Consider the following 23,962-nt stretch of genomic DNA (forward strand, 5'->3'; position numbering starts at 1 on the left):
GCTGTTAGATTTGTGGCATCGGCTTGGGTTACAGTTATAGAGATTAAGTTAACAGTGTAACTAATGTTAATGAAATACAAATACTTTAAATGTAATTACCAACATTAAAAAAATAAGCATGTTGGATTTGTGATGTGTGCAGAACAGTAGCTATGAAATTAGCCTTTGAAGTCAGCCACTTTATTACATGACTATTCAGAGCAGGTGCAACATTTCAAATATTTAACATGTCATTTCCACCACCGAATGAATGATGTTTTGAGATGACACATTAGGCTGAACCCTTATTCAAAGATCATGTGAGTGATGATGGATGAAGGTAAAAGATGATGTTCTGTATCAGTTTCTGAACTCCAATGCTCATCTGTATTCCCTCACACTATCCAGTATTTCACCACTTTCACTGACACAGTCAGTCCGGTTCTGTCAGCTCATGTTCCCCATGATGAGCACACACAGCTGACAGACAAAAATACTCCTGGAGCTCCAACCACGTTCTCTAGGTTTGCTTCCTTCATGCCAGTGACAGCACTTCTCCTCACTGTATCTGCGGTTTGACGCAGGAAAGGAGCGGCTCTATTTTTAGCCGTGCTCTGGGGAGTGGACAGGGTGCATGGGAAGGTAAGCACTGGGAACAGCAGTTCCTCCCTCAGCAGTAGCGGACAGCAGTCTGTCACCATGACTGTGGAAAAGATGGATCCTGTGGAAGTGTTTGCGGCCGGGGAGAAAGGCCGTGGCCTCCGCGTCACCAAGGAGATGTCAGCTGGAGATGTTGTGTTTGCTGAGGCGAGCTTCGCTGCAGTTGTGTTTGACAGGTAAGATCAGGGTTGGCCAACTAGCTGCGAGTTGACCAGACTGGTGAGGAATGGCTTACTTTGGGAGAGGAGTATTTGAGAGAAGAACTAAGCTGAATGTTGTGGACCCTGACCTGTTGACATCTCAAAGAAGTGATCCTTGTTGTCTTTGGACACGGAGATGGTGAAGTTGTGGTGTAAGAGGATATAATCACAAATATTACTTGATTAAGAGAGATCATACTGAATACTTGTCATTTTCCAAATGTAATCGCACTAAAATAAGAGTAAAACTCCATGTTTTTGGTTACTTTGCTCTTTGGACTTGAAGAGATTTGGTTGCAGTATGTAAGCGCACTCTCAGAAAAAAAGTACAAATCTGTCAACGAGGCTGCACTTTTTCAAATTGTACAAATTTGACATTTTACATACTAATATGCAAACTTTAGGCACCAATGTGGACCCTTTAGATACAAAGCTGTGACAGCTTTCGTAACTTTTTTTCTGAGAGTATGTCAACTCTGCATAGTTTTTATCTGCATTAAATAATAGTTTTCTCTTGTCCCAAACACAACAGTGCTTGTGGTAGATCAATATTAGAAAGTGTCCTTGTACGTATAACAATCCAGACAGTTTTCTATAGATGTACTTCACAATTCTATATCGGAATTGGTGGTTAAATAATGTAAAGTGACATTTCTGGGACTGGTTTAGTTCTGTTAAATGGAGAACAAGGTTTCTTAAGTACATATTCTGCTGGTTAAGCTCTAGCTACAGTATGTGAAAGCTCGGATTACTGAGCAGCCAATGTGTCTGATCCAGGATCAGCTGTGCTAAACATCTTAAAATGGTGAAAAATGGGCTTTCACATTGTGCTTTGTGAGTAAATATTATGTAGATTGAAGGGTTATCACTAAAGATGTTGTTCATGTAAATGTTTAAAGTTAGTCTTTTGTTGATCTGAAGAGCTTCATTGTGCTCAGAGTAACCAGAACAACTGGAGGACATGCTTTAGCTGTAACATTATTTATAATCATGTGAGTGTGATGGTTTAAACCAGCTGCATTGCCATGTTTCTCCTTAATGCCAAATTTTAATTTCTTAAAATAGTATTTTTTTTTCTTTAAAGGCAAAGCCTCTGTGCCTGTTAGATACACATTTCGATTTGGGTTTTTTCCCAAGGAGAATTTCAGACTGCGTTATGTTTAGTCACTATTGTGTTGTTTATGGGTACTTGCAGATTTTAAGAGCGCTAAACGGTGTGAGAGATTTCATTCTCATGTGACAAGATCATAGTTTCACCTCCATAAAAAGACAAGAGCCACTGCGGAAAACAGCACAGAGTACTCAGCCCTTCGAGCTTCTGTAAACACAAACATGCTTCCGTGAACGTCTGGATGAAACCAGTACAAATGACAACAAAGAGTTAACCTGGATGTCATGCCTGCTTACTGTACGCTGACTTTTAAAGGAGGAGGCGATGGTGCGTCTAATGACATCAGTGTTCAGTAATGCCATCTTAAAATAGATTATTAGGTAAATCACATGAAGCAATATTTCTAAGCGTGCAAGTTGACACCAGAAGACTGAGTTGACAGTTCCTTACCTTTATAATTAAAGCAAAGTTCAAATATCTTAACTGGTATAAAGGATATGCCCTGCAGAGTAGAATCACCTCAGTTAATCACAAATGTGTTTATTCATTGTTAAATAGCTTATTCCTCAATCAGGTTACTAATAAAAAATGGTACAAAAATTACTCCATACCTCATACAATCTTCCAGTCACATTAAATATAACCCATTTTTAGAGATATAAATATATCACACAAGTTAAGCATCCAGATGGTCTTTTATTTGATCCTTTGGGATAAGATATGAGTTTAATGTTGCCCATATAAAGAGCATTTATATAAGGATCCTTCTGAGAGTTTTCTGCCTGTCTGATTCACATGTGTCTGAGGAGGGATGGGATCATAAAAACAACCAAAGACATCAGACTCAGATCCAGATCTACTTGTTTATATTAACAGATACATGTCGGGATAAAGGAAGCATAATGGAAGAGAAAATAATACTGGCATCCAGAGTTTGTGGTTAAATCTTTTTTCTTTATGAATAAATGTATATATTTTTTGTTTCTATAAGTAAACACAGAATACCTAAACCGTTCAGTTATTGCGATTAAAATATATGCCAGTGACCTTTAACATTTGAACATTTTCTCCATGTTGGCCCTCTGTCCAGACTCTTTACCAAAGGGTTCATCCCTGGGACCCTACTAAGAACAAGTGGTTTGCAGAATGGATGGATAAAAGGGTTACATTATGTCACTGTGGCAAAGACACCTGTTTTTGATGGCAAGGCCACTGAAAATGGTTTTTGAACCTAATTAAGACATCTGCAATTAGGATATGTGAGTGTGGAATTGTAGGATATCTGTGGTGGGACCTGTCTAGATTGGTTTGTGCAAAACGCCATACAGCTCTGTTCTGGATTCACTGGTTTTCAAATTTTTCATCTTTCAGTTTAGAGCAATGGTCTTCAACCCTGCTCCAGACCTACAGAGTTTAGCTCCAACCCTGATCAAACATACCTGAACCAGTTAATCAAGGTCTTCAGGCTTGCTTGAAAAAAGCAAATTGTGTTGAAGCAGGTTTGGGATAAACTGGACAGGATAGTGGGTCTCCAGCAGCATGGTTGTAGACCTCTGGGTTAAAGGAATAGTAATCAGTAATGACCAAGAATGCCATCGTTGGTGAAGCATATCTATCTTTGTAGTGGCTTGCACATGGCAGATGTAGATGAGGGACCCATCCTGCTTAAATATGACTTAAAGCTGCAGTAGGTAACTTTTGTAAAAATATATTTTTTTACATATTTATTAAACCTTACATCACATTATGTCCTGACAGTAGAATATGAGACAGATAATCTGTGAAAAAATCAAGCTCCTCTGGCTCCTCCCAGTGTCCTATTGCCATTTGCAGAAAGTCATCGCTCCCGGTAAGAAACAACCAATCAGAGATGTGGTCCGTAACTTTGTTTGTGTTCAAAATGTAGAAAAATGTATATAATAAGCGAGTACACCATGAATCCATTTTCCAAACCGTGTTTTTAGCTTGTCCTGAATCACTAGGGTGCACCTATAATAAGTGTTTATATTCGGACTATTTTAGATTGCTTAGGGGATACCGCGGCAGATTAACTCAATTCCCTTAGTGATTCTTCATAGACATAAACAGAGAGAAGTAGCTCCGGCTATGATGTTCTTCCGCAAGACGCAAGCAGTTCTGTTTATTAACCGCTAGAGCGTCAAAAGTTACCGACTGCAGCTTTAAATTAAGATAAACATTCACCTGTCCACCGGTCCGAGACATGCTGGGAGAGGCTCCAGCACTCCCATAACCCTACAGAAGATAAAAGAGAATGAATTAGTGGATGGAGTAACACAGTTACAAGTGCCAGAAAGAGAATGAAAATGACAGGAGCCGGATCAACGTAATCTCAATGGAGTCTATTTACTGAGCCAAATATCTCAGTAAGCATCAATCAAGTTCATTTACTGGATTGAAATTGGTAGGGGATCTAACATGCTGGAGTTTGAAGGTTTCCTTTGGTTGTGGTCTTAATTTCTATACGTCTATGTATTCCAATAACCTCAGACCAGTGTGTACTGCTTTAGTTCTGGAAAATTGCCATCAAATTGCAGGAGGGCCTTCTGCATAAATGCAGTTCGGAGCCAGATTGCCATTTTCAGACCTTTACTGGGATCCAATAACATGCCAGATCAAGCCCGGTATTGAGACAGACAAATCGAGAGCTGATGTGCACCTTTGTCTTTATGGTACAGCTGGGATGTTTTCAAAGGAAAGCACAGAAAACATTAATATTCTGGCAGTGTGAAGGAACAAGATCAAGCAATGCCAGAACAGTTACCAGAACATATCAGAATTTGGAACCTTCCATGCAACTGAGTCCAAGGACTCAAAAAAAAAAAAAAAACGTTAGATCAGAGATCTTCAATCCAACTCCCGAAGAGTCACCATCATGTAGTGTTTAATTTCAAAACTTGCCTGGATGTTTTTAGTAATCCTGAAGACCTTGTTTCAGGTATGTTTGATTAGAACTGAAACTAAACTCTGCAGGAGTTTTTACTTTTGAAAGCAAAGTCCCTTCCATACTGTCGATGGGATTTGACCTTTCCAAAGGAAGGTGTATTGCTCAACTTTAGTCTGAGATTACAGAGGATTGTGTATACTTAAAGACTGTGAAGTCTACATTGTGTATGTATGCTCAGTTGCAGTGGTGATATCTTTTGGCATTGTGAGTGTATTTAGTAGAGTGTGTCATTGCATTATGAGATTGTTTACTTTTTGTCTGAACAGAGGGATGCTAGGCCACTGAGGTCAATTTTGAAATAGGCCATTTTAGGTCACCATTTAATTCCCTCCCCTGTCAAGGAGTGAGCAGGGCAGACCTCTAAAGGCACTGCTCAGTGATGCGAGTGCTGGTCCGTCATATTCACATCCACACAATCAGAGTCAAAATTCAACAACAGGTGGAAGTGACACCCTGCCCAAAGAGTCCTGGCAATACAGCTTGATTCCATGATTTAGGTACTAGCGCAAGAGATAAACTGTAAGCCAACAGTGTTAGGACTAAGCGGCAAAGGGGACGGAAGTCTCACTCTCAGTCCATTCCTGAGCCTTCCTCTCACATGCTCCCAACAATGTCCTGCCAATAAAAACAGATGTCCTGATAAAAAGAAGTTCTGTCCTTCTGCTTTTGTTTGATTCTGTGGACTTTTAGTTTAATGTTCAGTTTGTGTTCATAGTATGTTTTCAGTGAGGACTCTACTAAAACAGATATGTTGTATATATTGTCTGTCAGTCTCTCTCTGCAGGTGTGTCACAGCTGTTTCCGCCGGCAGGCGAACCCTCATCGCTGCGCCCAGTGCAAATTTGCCTACTACTGCGACCGCACGTGCCAGCGTGCCGCATGGGACGAACACAAGCAGGAATGTTCTGCCATTAAAAAGATAGGAAAAGCTCCCAATGAGAATGTGCGGTGAGTCATGTGATCTCAGACTGAGCTTTATTAAAAATGAAACATTTTGAATGTAAAATGTGTAATTACTATGATGATGATGAAACAAGTTAGTCATTTTAGTTTCAGTTTAAATACTTGTGGTTGCAAATCTGGAAAAATTCAGGCTCAAATGGCATGTTTATTGGCATTCAATGCCCTGACATTGCAGTCTGGTCGCTCGTATCCTGTGGCGTATTCAGAAGGACACAGGTCTGGTCTCTGATACTCAGCTCACCACCCTCGATCTCCTGGAGGATCATCTGTCCGAAATGTCCCCCGAGGACCTGAAAGAACTCAAAGTTGATGTGCAACACTTCTATAATTACTGGCCTAAAAAGAGCAAACCCGTTGGCGAGGACTACGTGTCGCATCTCTTTGGTGTGGTAGGCACTGATTTGCCCAAACGAACACTTCTTCACTAGCATTCATGTAACTCAGGTGAGAAAGATGTTTCTCTCTTCCTCAGATTAACTGCAATGGTTTTACGCTGAGTGATCAGAGGGGTCTTCAAGCGGTGGGCGTAGGTCTCTTTCCTAACCTATGTTTGGTCAATCATGACTGCTGGCCCAACTGCACAGTCATTCTCAATCCTGGCAAGTGAGTAGATGAGAATTTAGTGAAACACCATATGTCTGTCAGCTCCAGTGAAAACATCCTAAATCATACAGAAGGTGTTAATCCAGATCTAAATGGCTGGGGTGTGTTTCTCTCTTGCAGTCAAACAGCTCTGGATGCTTCATTCCATTCAAAGAGCAGGTGAGTCAGTGTGACACACATTAACATCTGCCCTCTGACCCCTGAATTTCTCACACCATCGTATCCATGTCATATGCTTAAACCAGTTAAGCACAAGTACGTTTTTTGGTATTTTCGCCTAAATTTGACTCAAATTCAAATGTTTACCCTACAGGAAATGAAAAAACCCTTTGAACTACAAAATATGTAATTCTTTATAAATAACATTATATATGTTTCAAATATTACAATAAAAACAAAACAAAAAAACATAGGTATTTTGGAAAAAAAGAAAAATTCAGTTTTTTTTTCTTTGCATCTAAATATGTCATTTTGAGTTTCCTTTGCAAAAACAGTATTTATAAGGCACATTACCCCCAGAAGTGAGATGAACATAATTAATCATAACGGGTTATTATTAACTACATTCATATTCAGGAATTACTTATAGCATTCTAGCATTAATAGTACAATGAAAAAAAAAATGTCCACAGGGTGAACAGTGTTAATCGTTTATTTTTTACTCTTCTCTGGCCACAAAAAAATAATTTTACTACTAATACATTGCTTCCAGAGCATGTAACAAAAAGTTACCTTGTCCCGTGAGCATCAAACACAGACAACCAAGTGTGAATACATATGGATTTTTATTAAACTTTACTACAGGGGAACATGCAACATCTGACTAGACACAAACACATTAAACATAGATGCCAGCTCAAGGAAGGCACGGACAGAGAGAGAGTGAGAAAGAGTGAGAGAGCGAGAGAGAGCGAGAGCACTGCAGAGGAGAGAGAGAGAGCGAGCGAGCGCTCGTGCAAGAGTGTCATGGCAGTATTTTACTCAAACTAAATCACAACCTGATAAGAACCATCAAAGAATTTTATCACCTTAATTTAAAGGGGTCAAAGCCTAGAAGCACATCTAAATAGTTAACAACCGGTTACTTGCATTGGTTCTGTAGTTCCTGAGTAAAGTGCATGTATAATGCGTAGAGTCCGGTTGAATCCTGTTAGGAGTAAAACCCTTGTCATTTCATCCATGGGTTGACTGCTCCAAAGTGAATCAACAAAGTTGCTGAAAACTGCCAGAAGATCGGACTCCCCCGGAAGGGGATTCGCGAGTTTTCTAAGGTGATCGGTGTCTCCAGGGCACCCCACTTTTTGGGTGTGGAAGAGGTTTTATCTGGTTTCCCTGTAACTCCCATTTTGGATAGATTGACCAGTAACAAGGTGTATAGTTTTGGTGGGAAAGTGTTTCTTTGTCCCCGTGACACCTCATTTGCATGCTTTATGACAGGCTGATTAACTCGTGTAGTTTTACCCCCAAATATCGTACAAATAGTATGATGCATTTCATGATCACATAGAGTACATCATGGTTTGAGGAATAAATAGCAGATCATTTTGATACCAAGTACGAAACATTTAGAAGATATTAAACCAGTGATACATTCATACACCTGAATGTAAGCATTTAGACCGTAACTAAATGCAAATAAACTTTGGTAACTAGAATAATGTAATAGGGAAACATACAACACATGCATATACCAGATGCATTTGTAACTAAGGCCTCGTCCACACGGAGACGGAGCTTACCCCAATCCGATCTTTTTTTTCCTCGTCTCAAGAAATATCCGCGTCCACACGAAACCGCAAAATTATGTAGTATACATGCCAGACCAGTATGTGGCGCTGTAATTCCTCCACAGAGATACACTAAAAACAGAGAAAAAGACTTGCGCTGAGTCCCAATTCGCCTACTTATACTACGACCTAAAAGTATGTACTTTTTTTGTGAGGAAAAAGTACATACTTTTGAGTGTGTAGCAAAAGAGTATGCACGTTCTGGGACATACTTCGATGACGTCATGCAACGTGAACGACAACGTGGTTGCCTAGTTACGCTCACCACAACTGTTAACGTTTCATTCATTCTTTATGTCCAATACAATTTTGTTTACTATTCCCATCTTTTTTTTTTCATTGTTTTTTTTCACAATACATTTTACATTGTGTTCTTCTACCAAGTTGAGGAGTGAAGAAGCAGGGTGGCGTCGTCGTAGAACCAAACGCAGGTCGTTTGTGAGGCGGCTGGTTCTGACGTTCATGTGCAATGTGTGTAACGAAATCAAATATTACTTTAATTACGGGTTAAAAATTTGAATTCTTACACTTAAATACTGAGGGCGCATCTCTGCTGCTGCATATCCGGCTGCCATGTTTATGTCATCGCAAAGCTTCTCCCTCCCGCACGCAATGGGTTGTGGGCAATATTAGCACTTAGAGTGTGCATTGATCTGCACTTCGAATTCTAACCGGAAATAGTAGACCATCCGGGTATCTTTGGAATACTCTTTTCAACATACTACGATTTGTGATGTAATAATTCTAGTTTCGCATACTATTTAGGACGGATAGTATCGGATTTGGGACTCAGCTTTGGACTATGCTCATAAACCTTGCGCGTGTTACACAAACGAACATGGAACAATACATTTATTAATCAGTGTTAATGTTAGTTAATAAAAAGACAATCGTTCAGTGTTTGTTCATGTTTTTGTTACTGTTACGGGACGTAGAGGCGTCATCGTTTCAGAAAATATACGGATTAGCCGTCCAGACGAAAACGCAAAGACGGCGTTTTCAAATTTATCCACTTTGGGTTTCCGGTTTCAAAAAATAGCGGTTTCACCTTGCGAAAACGCCGGATCCGTGTGGACGAAACACCTATCCGATAAAATATATATCCATGTGGACGGGGCCTAATTGATTATAGTCTAAAATAAAGAAGACATTTTTATGTGTGTGTGTATGTGATGTGTTTTGAAATTGTGGAGACAGGCCACTGCTTTAGTGAGGGTGCCTGGCACAGGGGTCATTTGCTCCTCCTGGAATGCGTTTGAAGTCCAAAGGAGAGGAGCAGAGAGTTGCTGTTTAACATCATCTTTATAGTTGGGGGGGAGGGGCTGGCAATTAGCACCAATAAATGTAGAATGTGAGGCCATGTCTACGATTTATATGCAAATGTCACAGGGCTAAAAGGAATTTCTAAGATTTAAAGCCCCAACGATCTTACATGATCCAAAGCAGATGCTACATTTTAATTTTTTTCTGAGTAGTAATATACAAAATGGCAAAAGCGAATTGGACCAAATTTCACATTTTGTGTTTTTTACAATCAGTTTTATTCTTTCAGGATACAAAAGACTGGATACATTGTAAAATATATCTGGTCTATCACAATCTAAAATAGAATCCACATTCTCCAGCTTTATATAATTTTATTTATGTGCATAATGTATTGGTATACTGATTTAGAGCATCTCACCAGCATCCCCTGCGTCCAGCAGCATCTCTTCCTTCGTCAGTCTTCTTGGTCGAGAGCTGCGTGCTAATCCGCTAGCCGCAGCTGCTATATGGCCTTCAGAGCATCAAACAAACAAATATATGTTCATCCACACAGCACTGTAATAATCCATGTATGTTTACTGAAATGTATTATGTACTGTACTTTTCTGTCAATAAACAGTTTATCAGATTGTTAGCTGTGCTTTCAGGTTTCAAAATAAAGATTCAAAGAAAAAAAAAGTAACTAACACGCTTATAGCCTAACCAGACATGCATTCATTCCTCTCCACGGCGCCGCTGAATGTACTTCTTCATCCATAACTTGTAATATGATTATTATAAATTGATATTCTCTGAGCCACATATGCATTGCTTTCCACGAGTGATGCATACAAAACAGCCGAGAATATATTTCTAATTTTAATTTCACTACTTTATGAATCATAAAACAAAAAATGTCATTCTTTGTAAAGAAGACACTCCAAGCTTTCAAATGAATCCATATATGGGCTGATACCATATAAGGAAGGCTTTGCAAATGAAGCACAAACATTTTGTACATAGTTTTGGACCCAGTACTGGGTCAGCCGTGTTGATATGGTTTCTAAAAGTTTACCTACCAAATGTAAATTCTGTCATTGTTTACACGTCATTACAAACCTGTATGGTTTTCTTTCTCTTTTCCATCCAATTACAGTTACTACTGGAACCTTCATGCTTCAAAAAGGACATAAAATTCATACATTTTTTTTTTTTTTTTTGTCATTTTGAGAGTTTGGCTGTCCCGGACATCTTTATTTTCATGACATGGAAAACAGGCCATGATTCAGATTTAAACTTTTTGTGTCCACCTTAGTTTTATTTTAGTATCATTGATATACTGTTATAGTTTTGTTAAAGGGGTCATATGATGTTGCTTAAAGAACATTATATTGTGTATTTGGTGTAATGAAATGCGGTTATGCGTTTTAAGGTAAAAAAAAAAAAAAAAAAAAAAAAAAAAAACTTATTTTCCACATACTGTACATTATTGTTTCTGTGATTGGCCGAATACCTCAAGCATGTGACAAATGTCACACCCCTTAACATACTGGCACAACGAGACAAAAACAATAAAACCCATTACAAAAGAGTCATTTGTTGCATCCAATGTGGACATAATTACTGGTTATCATGACTTTTACTGTCTTTTTACACATTGCATATCGTGACGCATAAACATAAAACCATGTATGCATTTGTGATCTGAGAAATGGCAAACAACAAGCATTACTCTACACTGCTCAAAACTCACTTTTTAATCATCAGTGGCAAATTATTTAAGTATGTAAAAATGTACTCACAGTCTGTGAGCCAGAACAGCCGGCATTGTAGTCTAGCCTCCCAGGATCAGGAAACAGTCCTCCATAAAATGCGTTGCACACATCTGAATATTTGGCTTGAACAGTTCTGGAAGAGTGTTGTAAATACAAATTAACCACTGATTTCTAGTTGTGTCCTCTTTTGGAAGGCCAAATATAGTAGTGTGACTTTCACAACGAAACACACAGCTTCTCCTCAACATGGTGCCAGCTTTATTCACCAAGAGCTTGTTATGGAGCCAAAAGAGTCTCAATAAAGATAAATGCACACACTACATTCACATATGCACACACAGGATTCATACATGCACACACATGATTCATAAATACACACACAGGATACACAAATGCACACAAAATTTACAAATGCACACACTACATTCACATATGCACACATAGGATTCATACATGCACACACATGATTCATAAATACACACACAGGATACACAAATCCACACAAAATTTACAAATGCACACACTACATTCACATATGCACACATAGGATTCATACATGCACACACATAATCCATAAATACACACACAGGATACACAAATGTGCACAAAATTCACAAATGCATACAAAATTGTGAATGTATGTGAATGTAGTGTGTGCATTTATCTTTATTGATACTCTTTTGGCTCCATACTTGTAGCACTCCAAAGAGAAAGGAAAATTTGAAAATGCATCATATGAGCCCTTTAATATTTTGAATACATTTTTATTTTTGGATATCACTTTAATTTTAGTTCATGTTTTAGTAATTTTGTTTTGTGCTTTTGTCATGTTTATTATTTTTCTAATATGTTATATAGTTTTTAATAATTCTAATTTATCTGCTTTATTAGGCTTAGTTTCAGTTAGTTTAGTATTTCAAGTTAAATTAAATGAAAATGACTGAAATAAAATAATTGTATTTATTTAATATCAGTTAACATTTATTTTGTTTCAAGTAATGATTTTTTTTATGGTTTTAGATTCCCTTAAAGGAGTGTCTATTTACACTAAATATAAATAGCCCGCCTTGTTGGCAGAGGCCATTTACATGAACTCCGCCCACCAAAGTGTAATTGTCATAGTCAACAATGAAAAAAGATAAATGTAAAGTATTGTTTCAGTGGCGTAGACCATAAGATTTATGCTTTTTTAAAACATGATCAACCCGAGTTCGAACCCAACTTTTGCAGAACATTTCCCCTCCATTTTCAAATCTCATATCGCTTCAGAAAGGTATTTATTTTCAATAAAAATGAAGGAAATAATCAAAAAGTTTTAAAAGTATCAGGTAGCGTTAGGGTAGGGAGGGCTTTTATTTTACCAATAAGGTGGCATCCATTTAATGATTTTAATTAAAATTATAGATTACACAATACGTTAGTATAATGACTGTTTTATAATGTACTACAAGGTGCAGATAATGGCTACTATATGCAAAGAATACTATAAATAGCAGAAAATATTGCCATTTTACAATGGTGTAAATACACTAAACAAAATTATAAAACGCAACACTTTTGTTTTTGCCCCCATTTTTCATGAGCTGCCTTAGGCTGGTCACAATAAAAGGTCACTTTATCACACAGTAACTTGACACAGATGTCGCAAGTTTTCAGGGAGCGTGCAATTGGCATGCTGACTGCAGGAATATCCACCAGAGCTGTTGACAGTGAGTTGAATGTCCATTTCTCTACCCTAAGCCGTCTCTCCAAAGGTGTTTCAGAGAATTTGGCAGTACATCTAACCGGCCTCACAACCGCAGACCAAGTGTAACCACACCAGACCAGGACCTCCACATCCAGCATCTTCACCTCCAAGATCATCTGAGACCAGCCACCAGGACAGCTGCTGCAATCGGTTTGCATAACCAAAGAATTTCTGCTCAAACTGTCAGAAACCATCTCAGGGAAGCTCATCTGCATGCTCATCATCCTCATGAGGGTCTGAATGTTCCAAGATGGCGCCGCACATGGCTGCCTCAGTGCTTGGCTCTCCAGTGTTTGTACTGTTTTTATTCATTTTTCCTGTTTTTTGTTTAACAAACACGATCAGTTTCACCAGGGATGAACTGCTGAACATTCGGCAGAACATACCACAGGATATTTTTCTGGATTTCTATTATACAGACGTTTTACTGAACATTGTTATCGGAGGAGCAGCGGCGCTGATCAAACACTTCAGGACGCGCAGACGGGGAAAGATCTCCGCTCTCTACCCAACAAAATGGACGAACTCCTTCTGCTCTCTCGGACAAATAAGGATTTCTCTCACTCTGCTGCTCTGTGTTTCACGGAAACCTGGCTGAATGACACCATACCGGACAGCGCGCTCCATCTTCCGGGCTTTCAGCTGTTTAGAGCGGATCACGAAGCAGAATCAATGGGGAAATCGCGCGGTGACGGGACATGCAGCGGTGGTGTACAGATGTAACGGTGTTAAAGAATATGTACCGTCCTGATCTAGAAATGCAGTTTGTCAACTGAAAGCCATTCTATTCGCCGCGGGAGTTTCATTCGTTCATTCTGGCCAGTGTTTACATTCCTCCACAAGCGCATGTGAGCTCAGCTTTACAGAAACTCGCTGATCAGATCACAGAGACAGAACAACAACACCCGGACTCGGTTTTAATCGTTCTTGGGGACTTTAATAAGGCCAATCTCTGTATGTAACTGCCAAAATACATACAGCATATTACATGTCCCACCAGAGACAGTAATATATTGGATCACTGTTACACCACAATAAAGGATGCATATCACTCTGTTCCACAAGCAGCTTTGGGACGTTCTGATCACTGTCTGGTTCATCTTATACCAACCTACAAGCAGAAACTTAAATCTGCTAAACCCTTAGTACAGACTGTGAAGAGATGAACCATCGAAACAGCAGGATTTACAATCTTGTTTTGCCCTCACTGATTGGAGTGTTTTTGAAGCTGCTACCACCGATCTGGATGAACTCACAGAGACCGTAACATCCTATATTAGTTTCTGTGAGGATATACGCTTTCCTACCAGGACTTATTTAACATTCAACAATGATAAGCCATGGTTTACAGTAAAACTCAGACATCTTCGTCAGGCCAAAGAGGATGCCTACAGAAATGGGGACAGGGTCTTGTACAATCAGGCCAGGAGCACACTGAACAAAGAGATTAGAGCGGCTAAAAAGACCTACACTAAAAAGTTGGAAGACCAGTTTACTTCCAACGACTCAACTTCAGTTTGGAGAGGTTTGAGGGCCATCACTAACTACAAGACACCATCCCCTTGCACTGAGGCTAATCAACGACTTGCTAACGAACTGAATGAGTTTTTATTGTAGATCTGAATCCCCCAACACCCATTCTGACCATCTCCCTACACATCCATTAACACCTCCTGCAATCCCCCTGTCCATACCTCCTGCTCTTCAAATCTGTGAAGATGATGTGCGCCAGGTCTTCAAGAAGAACAAAAGAAGAAAAGCACCAGGCCCAGATGGCGTTACACCAGCCTGTCTGAAAATCTGTGCTGACCAGCTGGCCCCCATCTTTTCACAGATCTTCAACAGATCCCTGGAGTTGTGTGAAGTGCCTTCCTGCTTCAAACGCTCCACCATAATCCCCATTCCAAAGAAACCCAAGATAACAGGATTTAACGACTACAGACCTGTGGCTCTAACGTCTGTCGTCATGAAGTCGTTTGAAAAACTGCTTCTGGCTTATCTGAAGGACAACACTGGACCCTTAATGGACCCCCTGCAGTTTGCTTAACGAGCAAACAGGTCCGTGGATGATGCAATCAACATGGGATTGCACTTCATCCTGCAACATCTGGACAAAACAGGGACTTATGTGAGGATCCTATTTGTGGACTTTAGTTCGGCTTTCAACACCATCATCCCAACAGCCCTTCAGACCAAACTGACCCAGCTCTCTGTTCCTAGCTCTATCTGTCAGTGGATCACCAGCTTTCTGACAGATAGGCAACAGTTAGTGAGACTGGGGAAATTCATGTCAAAAAGTTGCTTCACCAACACTGGTGCCCCTTAGGGATGTGTTCTCTCCCCTCTGCTCTTCTCCCTGTACACCAACGACTGCACCTCTAAAGACCCCTCTGTCAAGCTCCTGAAGTTTGCAGATGACACTACAGTCATCTGCTTCATCCAGGACGGTGATGAGTCTGCTTACAGACAAGAGTTTGAGCAGCTGGCTGTCTGGTGCAGTCTTAACAACCTGAAACTAAACACGCTCAAAACAGTGGAGATGATCGTGGACGTTAGGAGAAACCCCTCTGCACTTTCCCCACTCACCATCATGAACAGCACTGTGACTGCAGTGGAGTCATTCAGATTCCTGGGAACCACCATCTCTCAGGACCTAAGTGGGACAATCACTTTGACTCCACTGTGAAAAAGGCCCAGCAAAGGTTGTACTTCCTTCGCCAGCTGAGGAAGTTTTACCTGCCACAGGAGCTGCTGAAACAGTTCTACTCAGCCGTCATTGAGTCTGTACTGTGTACTTCAATAACTGTCTGGTTTGGTTCATCAGAAGTCTACAGAGTTCTGTTCGGACTGCCAAAAGGATTATTGGTGCTCCTCTGCCCACCCTTCAAGAACTCTATACATCCAGAGTGAGGAAAAGGGCTCAGAAAATCACTCTGGATCCCTCACATCCAAGTTACCCTATCTTTGAACTTTTGCCATCTGGCTGGCGCCTCAGAGCCGCAAATACCAGAACAGCAAGGCACAAGAACAGTTTCTTCCCCCAGGCAATCTACCTCATGAACAGTTAAATGTTCCCTACTTATGCTTATAAATGTGCAATATCCTTATATTTATTTGTTAACCCTCCATCCTAGAACATTCCTGCATCTCACTCAATCCTATTCCATTTTCATTTATAGCACAATTGTTTATACACTTATTTATTTGCCAATTTGTAATTCCCTTTTTTAATGTGTGTTGTTGTCTCTGTGTACTGGAAGCTTATGTCACTAAAACAAATTCCTTGTATGCTCAAGCATACTTGGCAATAAAGCTCTTTCTTTCTTCTTTCTTTCTTTTTTTTCTTTACCTGAATGCAGTTCATCATCGTAACAGACTTAATGGGCAAATGCTCACATTCAATGGCCTCTGGCACTTTTGAGAGGTGTTCTCTTCACGGATGAATCCTGGTTTTAACTGTACAGGTCAGATGGCAGACAGAGTGTATGGTGTCATGTGGGTGAGCAGTTTGCTGATGTCAATGTTGATTGAGTGGCCCATGGTGGTGGTGGGGTTATGGTATGGGCAGCCATATGTTATGGACATCGAACACAGTTGCATTTTATTTTACCAGATACTGACTGGTTTTCAGACCCCCGGGCCCCCCAATACAGTAAAACTGCATTATAGAGTGGCCTTTTATTGTGGCCAGCCTAAGGCAAGCTCTGTCACATGTTGAGTTGTGATCCACTCTAGGGTTCTCACTTAGGGTCTTCATCAGATATTAATTATTTTTTATTTGATTTAGCATGGTGTTTAGCATGATGTGAGCAGCAAAAATAGCTTTTATAGTTTTCTTTTTTTTTTTACTAACACAGCAAATGTTAAATATTTTATAACTCCTTATGCCCGTTTCACACATACTCCGTTTGCGGTGCGTATGCGTTGTGTATCTTTTTACGCACCCGTGTTAACGGATTCCAGCGTTCACACTGCGCACGGTTGCAGTCCGTTAATGCGTTCCAGAAGCAGTGCGTCTGCAGCAGTGCAGTGATCGTTTACGTACCGAGTCTATTTTTGCTGTGCTGCATGCGCTGAATTAAAGCGACAGCGCATTGTTCGCGGTAAAAAGTAACATGGATTGACACGGAAATGCAGTCATTTCACAATAAATGTATACTAATCAAAGCCTACTGTGTTTCACACGCAACATGGGTTTTGGCTAGATTAAAAACAAGAAAGGGAGTAACTTTAGAGAAACAAGCAACAATATATATGCACTCTTATAGAGGCAGAAAAACAAAGTTATTGAAGACCGTTGGATTGCGTGTAATAAAGATTTAAATGCAAAAGGCATGAGAGTCGAGTTTTAGTTTTAATTCTGAATGTTTGTGATATCCTAACAAGGCTAATGTTGTGTTTAAATGTGTTGCAGCTTGTTTCAGCAACTTATTATAAAAACCTAGCCGTCAAATGCATGAGTAGTAATACGTTGTTTGTATTTGAATTTAAATGTCTATGAAAGATTGTTACTGTAGCCTACTGTGATGAAAGAGTATCACAATGCTGAAAAAGCTTCTTTTTTTTTTTTCTTTTACATGATTTGATATCAAAATAATGGACAAAGCTTGTGTTTTGTGACTTATACTGCCGCGGATCAGTAGTGGACTGCAAACGCGTCCTTGTGTGAAAGCACAATGAGTCTGTGCTGCTTCAGCACAACATACGTAACGCACACGGACTGCATACGCACTGCAGACGGATTATATGTGAAACAGGCATTACTTGTGTGAGACTGAATAGATGTTGTTTGTTAAAGTTTATTGTTCTCTCTGTGACTCTGTGAATGAGCCAGGATCGAGCTGAGGGCTCTGGGGAAGATCTCTGAAGGAGAAGAGCTGACCGTCAGCTATGTGGACTTCCTGAGCGTGTCTAAGGAGCGCCAGCGGCTGCTCAAGCAGCAGTATTACTTCGACTGCAAGTGTGAGCACTGCACCAGCGGCATCAAAGATGACCTGATGACGGCCATCAGAGACACTGATGGACACAAGGTTCATATCGGCCTCCAAATCTGTACTACAGTAATATACACAGAAACAATGTCCCTGGCAGTCTGAGTTTAACATGATCTGAATTCACTACCGGATTCAAAAGCAGTTAGCACAAGTTAGTTGGTGTTTATATGTAGATGAAAGAGTGCCTTTCTGTGGCAGGGAATGATAATACAGTCATGTCAGAAAGTTCATCAGTTCATCAGTCTGTAGTTATAACGAAGTGTGTCTGTCTGTCTGCAGCCGTCTGCTGATGTGGTGAAGGCAGTGACAGATTTCAGTCTTCAAGCTCTGCTTAAGATCGAAGAAGCTCGTACTGAAGGAAACTTTCATGAGGTGAGTCAAACTATCCCATCCTAATTTCACAGAAAGTGCTAGAACTGAATCACTTGTGTTTTATTGGTAGGTTGTCAATTAAAGGGGATCATCATCATCTGTTTTTATTTGGGCATCAGAATTCCACAAAATCAACATAGTAACAACTAACAATCATCAACACAACACAACAGGCGAAACCAAAAAGGATACATGCGCAGATGATCAAGTACATTAAAACAAATAAATAAAACCGTGGATCTGATGCTCAAAAGGAGTAGGCAGAAGCTTAAGCTTATTGACGCCTACCCCCTTTTTTTTTTACATTTAAACCGTAGGTATCTACTATAATCGATAAGACAGTTGCCACATATTAGTGTTGTCCTATTCCAGTGACAGTACAGTCAACAATATTAACTCACAATCATTCTGCTAATTCCAAAAAGAAGAATCTTCAATAAGTACAAAAAAAAACACACACAAAAAAAACTCGCTAGTCACCAATCTTTTAATTTGATCTTTTGTTCCTTACTTGTTATGAGTTCAATACATTTACTGGCCACAATTGTTTATAATTATAAATAGTTTAATTATATTATCTTGATTAACTTATATTATCTTTTTAGTTTGTCAGTCAAAAAAAATACAACATAAATAGATTGCTCTGCAGCTAATTCCATTTCTACACCTAAGGACATTCTTCTGTCCTGTACTTAGACAGTATAACTTGTTTATACTTTGATTTAAATTGATAAATGAATGGGCACTGCTTGAGTTGGGCTCTCAGGTTATTCCAGAGCCTGGCACCACACACAGACACACACATACTTTTCTTCGTCGTTCTGAAAGCCGGTACTTTAAAATGACCATAACCTCTCAAATTGTAACAGCTATCTCTTTTTATGAATAGTTTTTGAATATTTGCAGGTAGTAGGATCCAATTTGCTTTATACATTAATTGTGCAGTATAAAAAACGACTAAGTCCATGAATTTAAGCATATTACTTTGTAAAAACAGTATATTTGATCTAAACAGCATTTCCATACATCAGCAATGAGCTTTACACTGTGCTCACCAAAGCAAGATGAAAAGTGTTATAGCCTACTTAAAATAATAATATTATTAATTTTTTGTAGCCAAATTCTGTATTTTTTCTTTTCAAATGAATGATTTTTTAATCAAATTATATATCAAAAGTATTTTTATTTACATATTTTTTTAAAATATGTACTTTAAAGACTGCATTTTTAATCAATACATTTCTTTACAGGTATAAGCCAAAATGTTACATTAGAATTTTCACTTAAAATGTAACCACTTACTATAAATATAGAACTGTAACTTTGAAAATGAATGTTTATTTTTATTTATTTTTAAAGTATATATTATATTTTCTGTTATGTAGCCTACTTACAAAAAAATTAACAAAAATGCATACGGTAAATGAATGAAACTTTTCCTTTTATTGTAATAAATTCATTTCTGTGATCAGTAGCCTAAATCATGTGCTAAAGTAGGCCTATTAGTATTTATTTATGTTTGCTATGCGTAATGCTATTTGCTTTTAGACAAAGTGTTAGTTTACTGAATTGAACTATTAAAATGTATTCAACTGAACCACCATGATTTTTTACTAGACTACTATATATGATTCGGTCGTGTTACTGTAGGTGTTAGTCTGCACTCATTAACGGCCGATTGGTGCTGCAGGTGGTTAAGATCTGCCGCGAGTGTTTGGAGAAGCAGGATCCAGTGTTTGGAGACACAAACCTGCATCTGCTGCGCGTCCTCAGCACCGCCAGCGAGGTTCTGTCCTTCCTGCAGCAGTTCACCGAGGCGGCGGGTTACGCGCAGCGCATGGTGGACGGATACGCGTGAGTCTACTCGAAACCTCGTTTATTCCTGAAAATCTAAACTAACTCTCCTAAAATGAGGTCAGCTGGGCTCTGTTCTGCTCTCAGGAAGCTTTATCATCCCAATAACGCGCAGCTGGGCATGGCCATCATGAGAGCGGGCGTCACGCACTGGCACGCGGGCCTGATCGAGGCCGCGCACGGGCTGATCTGTCGCGCCTACGGCGTCCTCATCATCACACACGGAGCTCATCACCCCATCACCAAAGACCTGGAGGTAAAACAGCTACCTCTACGCCATCAAACTCAGTGGAATCACTGAATAATGTAACTGTGGTGAAGTCAGTTCAGAGACGCCAGTCAGTTTGATGCTTATTAAAAACTCATCGAGTTTCTCCTATAACAGCTGAACTTAAGCTTAATGAGGCCTGTACAAATCAAGACTTAGAGAAACTTACTTCTGATCATTTACGGTGTCAATTTAATATAATGTCAGACAGATCACAGCAATATGTGATGGCATAACAGGGCTGAAGAGCAGAATCTTGTCAAAAATAATAAAAATAATTTATATATATATATATATATATATATATATATATATATATATATATATATATATATATATATATATAGTGAGAACCATTGGAGGACAAATATGGCATACAATTATTCATTAAACCAATTAAAAATATTTTTAATTTGTTACAGCTAAATACATAACTGAAGTTTTGGTTTAATATTAATACAAATATTTATTTTCCCAAAGAAAAAAACATTCAGAAAAAATAAAAAGATTGTTCATTACAAGACCATTTAGTTTGAGACATAGTCCACAGTTTTACTTAATGTACATCAATATAATTTATTTTTTGCCTTTAGTTTTTACAATTTAGTTTCACCAGTAAATAAAAGATAATTTAGCTAAAATACAAAACACAAATTTTTCACTTAAGATAAAATTTGAAATCATTTTTAGTCAATGTTTAATTTATTTTACTAACTATAGATTATGATAACTTCGGAAGACCTTAACATGTGTGATGTCCTTTTAAAAACATGCATCATGTTTCATATTTTTATCATATTTGAAAAAAAAAATACATTCAGTAAAACTAGGCATTGAAAGTATGTTATTTTAATGAAAGCAAAGTGTTTGTATCATTTTAACCAAGTTTTTACAGTTGTAATGATTATGAATATATGATATTCCAATGAAAACTTAGTTTGAGGCAGAACACCACAGGTGAATAAGGTACAACTTGCAGAAATCTAATTCCCCAGTTTTTTTTTTCTATCACAGTCCATTTTATATTACGGGTTTTCTAATATGTCGTGTTATGCAAATGAGGCATAATATATTTAAATTTGCTTTAATATGCATACATTTCCAGAATAGAAATCTAGACATTGGATAAAGCCAAATTCTTGTTTGATTTGTCGACATATTAGAGGTTTTTCCAGAGGGGATTTTGGATTTCTCTTGTAATCACTCCATCAGAAATTACTGTCAACAGACAGAAAACAAATACATTTTCACCATGTTTTTAAGAATAAAATGTCACATAAATCAGTGTGAATGATTTATGAACAAACCTTCAGAATACAGAAGCTGTATGGTTTGCTGTATGTAGGAGAAAAAAACTATTTGTATTTTGGGAAGTTTTCTTTCCACTAATCTGAAAAGACCAAAAACTGACGAGTGCATGAAAACATTTTGCCTGTTGTGTCTTACCTTAGCTTCTGTTGAATCTATCACAAAAGCTGGATGTTTAATGTGAAGAAGCACTGTGAGCGTTTCTTTGATCGTGATTGTATGTGAATGTGTGTTTCAGGTGATTCGGACGCAGACTGAGATGGAGCTGTGTTTGTTCAAGCAGAACGAGCTGGTCTATCGCAGCATGAGGGAGGCCGTGCTCAGCGACAAACCCATGATGCTCGCTGGAGAACAAATCAAAACCACTTCATAAACTAGCTCCTCAAAACTTACCTGAATCTGCAGAGTAATAAAGGCATTTCCAGCAGATTTCTGTTTTGTGCTGTTGATTCTTGATTGAATGTTGCTGAGATGTGCATGAGAACATTCCTAACATCTGATCAGGAGATGCGTCTGTTGTTCCTCTTGTAGATGATGCCGTCGAAGGTGAGGATCTGAAACGAAACGCAACAGCAAACGGGACTGATCGTCATGTGGTGTACAGAGATGATGATTATGATGATGATGAGTCTTACATTAATGATGGTATCTCCATTCAGCTCCGTCATTGAATCTATCCCCTTCAAACACACCATCAGCTTATTCCCATCCATGTGAACCACAGTCTGACACACACACACACACACACACACACACACACACACACACACACACACACACACACACAGCTTTAATATCTCAATCTCATGACCACCAGATCATATTACACTTAAAAAAATTTAGATTGAAAACTGCTTATTTAAAGCAACTTTTAAGAGATAATTTCCCCCTTAAATTATCATTAAATGTATGCCAATAAATAAATCTACAGAATGATTAATTGAGATAAAATGTTTATTTCAGTTAACCCTTTAATTGTCACCCTGTCCCGTATACGGGACGCCTACATTTACTTCACTATATTACAATTAAATCTAATCTAATCTTGACAAACTATATATCGATGGAAAGGTCTAAGCAGGGCTGGCAATTGCTATAGGCAAACTAGGCGGTTGCCTAGGGTGACAAATATGTTGGGGGCGCCCTCCCTCTAGGGTCGCCGTTACGTTATGTTAGGCAAGTGCACAGTTGATGAAGAAAATGAAACGGTCTAATAAATCCAGGGCTTAATTTGTGCCAGAACATGCCGGGATCCGGCACCTCCGAAATCCGATCCAGTACCTCATTTTGGCAGATCCCCCTTCTCCAGGGGCAGCGTTTCAGTATGGCAGATAGAGAATAGCCAGATATGTGCTGTGAAAAACTATCCTAAATTCATATCTCTTTTATAATTCTTTATTATTATTTTAAATCACAGGGGTTTAGAATTATTTAACGAATGATAAGTATTTAAAGGAACTTGTAAAACTTTGTAACCCCATCGGATCTCGTGAACCCTCTTCGCTTCACCCTGTCTCCACTCCACGCACACGCACAGCCTGGAGGAGACCGATCTCCGCTTATTTGCAAAGCAAGGGTAAACAAATAACTTTGAATAGTACAGCATTTCTTTACTCAAACACTATGTCTGTGAAGGCTATTGTTTTTGTGTGTTTGAAGACTGGAGAAGTAGTTTTTTGCCATCTAGCCAATATACTTTTGTACGTTTAAAATATCCTGTGCATATGTGCTTAATAGTTTATATCATGAGATTTTGGCCAAGTGTATTAAACAGCAAAAAAAAAAAAAAAAGAAATAAATGTTATATCCTAACCTGTAAATACCTCAGATGCGGACAAAACACAGATCTCCTCATTCACCAGCCAAAGACCCTGTTTACTCCATTTTAGCTTGTTTTTCATATAGCCTGATGTTAATAGCAAGTGTCTGATACAACACTAACACTGATGACGCATTGTTGTTTAATTATTGATTTGTTCCCCTATTCTTTCTTTCCCCCCCTGTATTTTAGTAGAGTGTGCCATGAAGCTGTTGTATTTGTCAATACCCATCGGACATCATATTGTTTGTATTTGGTTGCTTAAACTCAAGAAACTACGGAAAATAACTCCTATATAAAACTTGCAAATCA

General features: G+C 38.8%; 1 protein-coding gene across 1 annotated transcript; it reads left to right on the top strand.

Annotated features, from left to right (window-relative positions):
• Positions 1-530: 530 nt before the first annotated feature.
• smyd1a (SET and MYND domain containing 1a) lies at positions 531-22,260 on the top strand. The gene is made up of 10 exons (XM_026254922.1): positions 531-815; positions 5,687-5,863; positions 6,054-6,267; positions 6,351-6,481; positions 6,602-6,640; positions 17,870-18,065; positions 18,309-18,401; positions 20,092-20,255; positions 20,343-20,511; positions 22,070-22,260. Exons 1-10 carry the CDS (start codon positions 679-681, stop codon positions 22,202-22,204), a joined length of 1,455 nt encoding a protein of 484 aa, XP_026110707.1. The 5' UTR covers positions 531-678; the 3' UTR covers positions 22,205-22,260.
• Positions 22,261-23,962: the final 1,702 nt, after the last annotated feature.

The sequence above is a fragment of the Carassius auratus genome, chromosome 5 (assembly GCF_003368295.1).
Source record: "Carassius auratus strain Wakin chromosome 5, ASM336829v1, whole genome shotgun sequence".
Classification (NCBI taxonomy): Eukaryota; Metazoa; Chordata; class Actinopteri; order Cypriniformes; family Cyprinidae; genus Carassius; species Carassius auratus.

What these genes read in the sequence shown, in the direction of transcription:
- smyd1a (XM_026254922.1), top strand. Translation starts at nt 679, where the DNA reads ATGACTGTGGAAAAGATGGATCCTGTGGAAGTGTTTGCGGCCGGGGAG. An exon ending in GCTCCCAATGAGAATGTGCG is followed by an intron (nt 5,864 to 6,053) that starts GTGAGTCATGTG and finishes CTGACATTGCAG; the next exon opens with TCTGGTCGCTCGTATCCTGT. An exon ending in CTGAAGGAAACTTTCATGAG is followed by an intron (nt 18,402 to 20,091) that starts GTGAGTCAAACT and finishes TTGGTGCTGCAG; the next exon opens with GTGGTTAAGATCTGCCGCGA.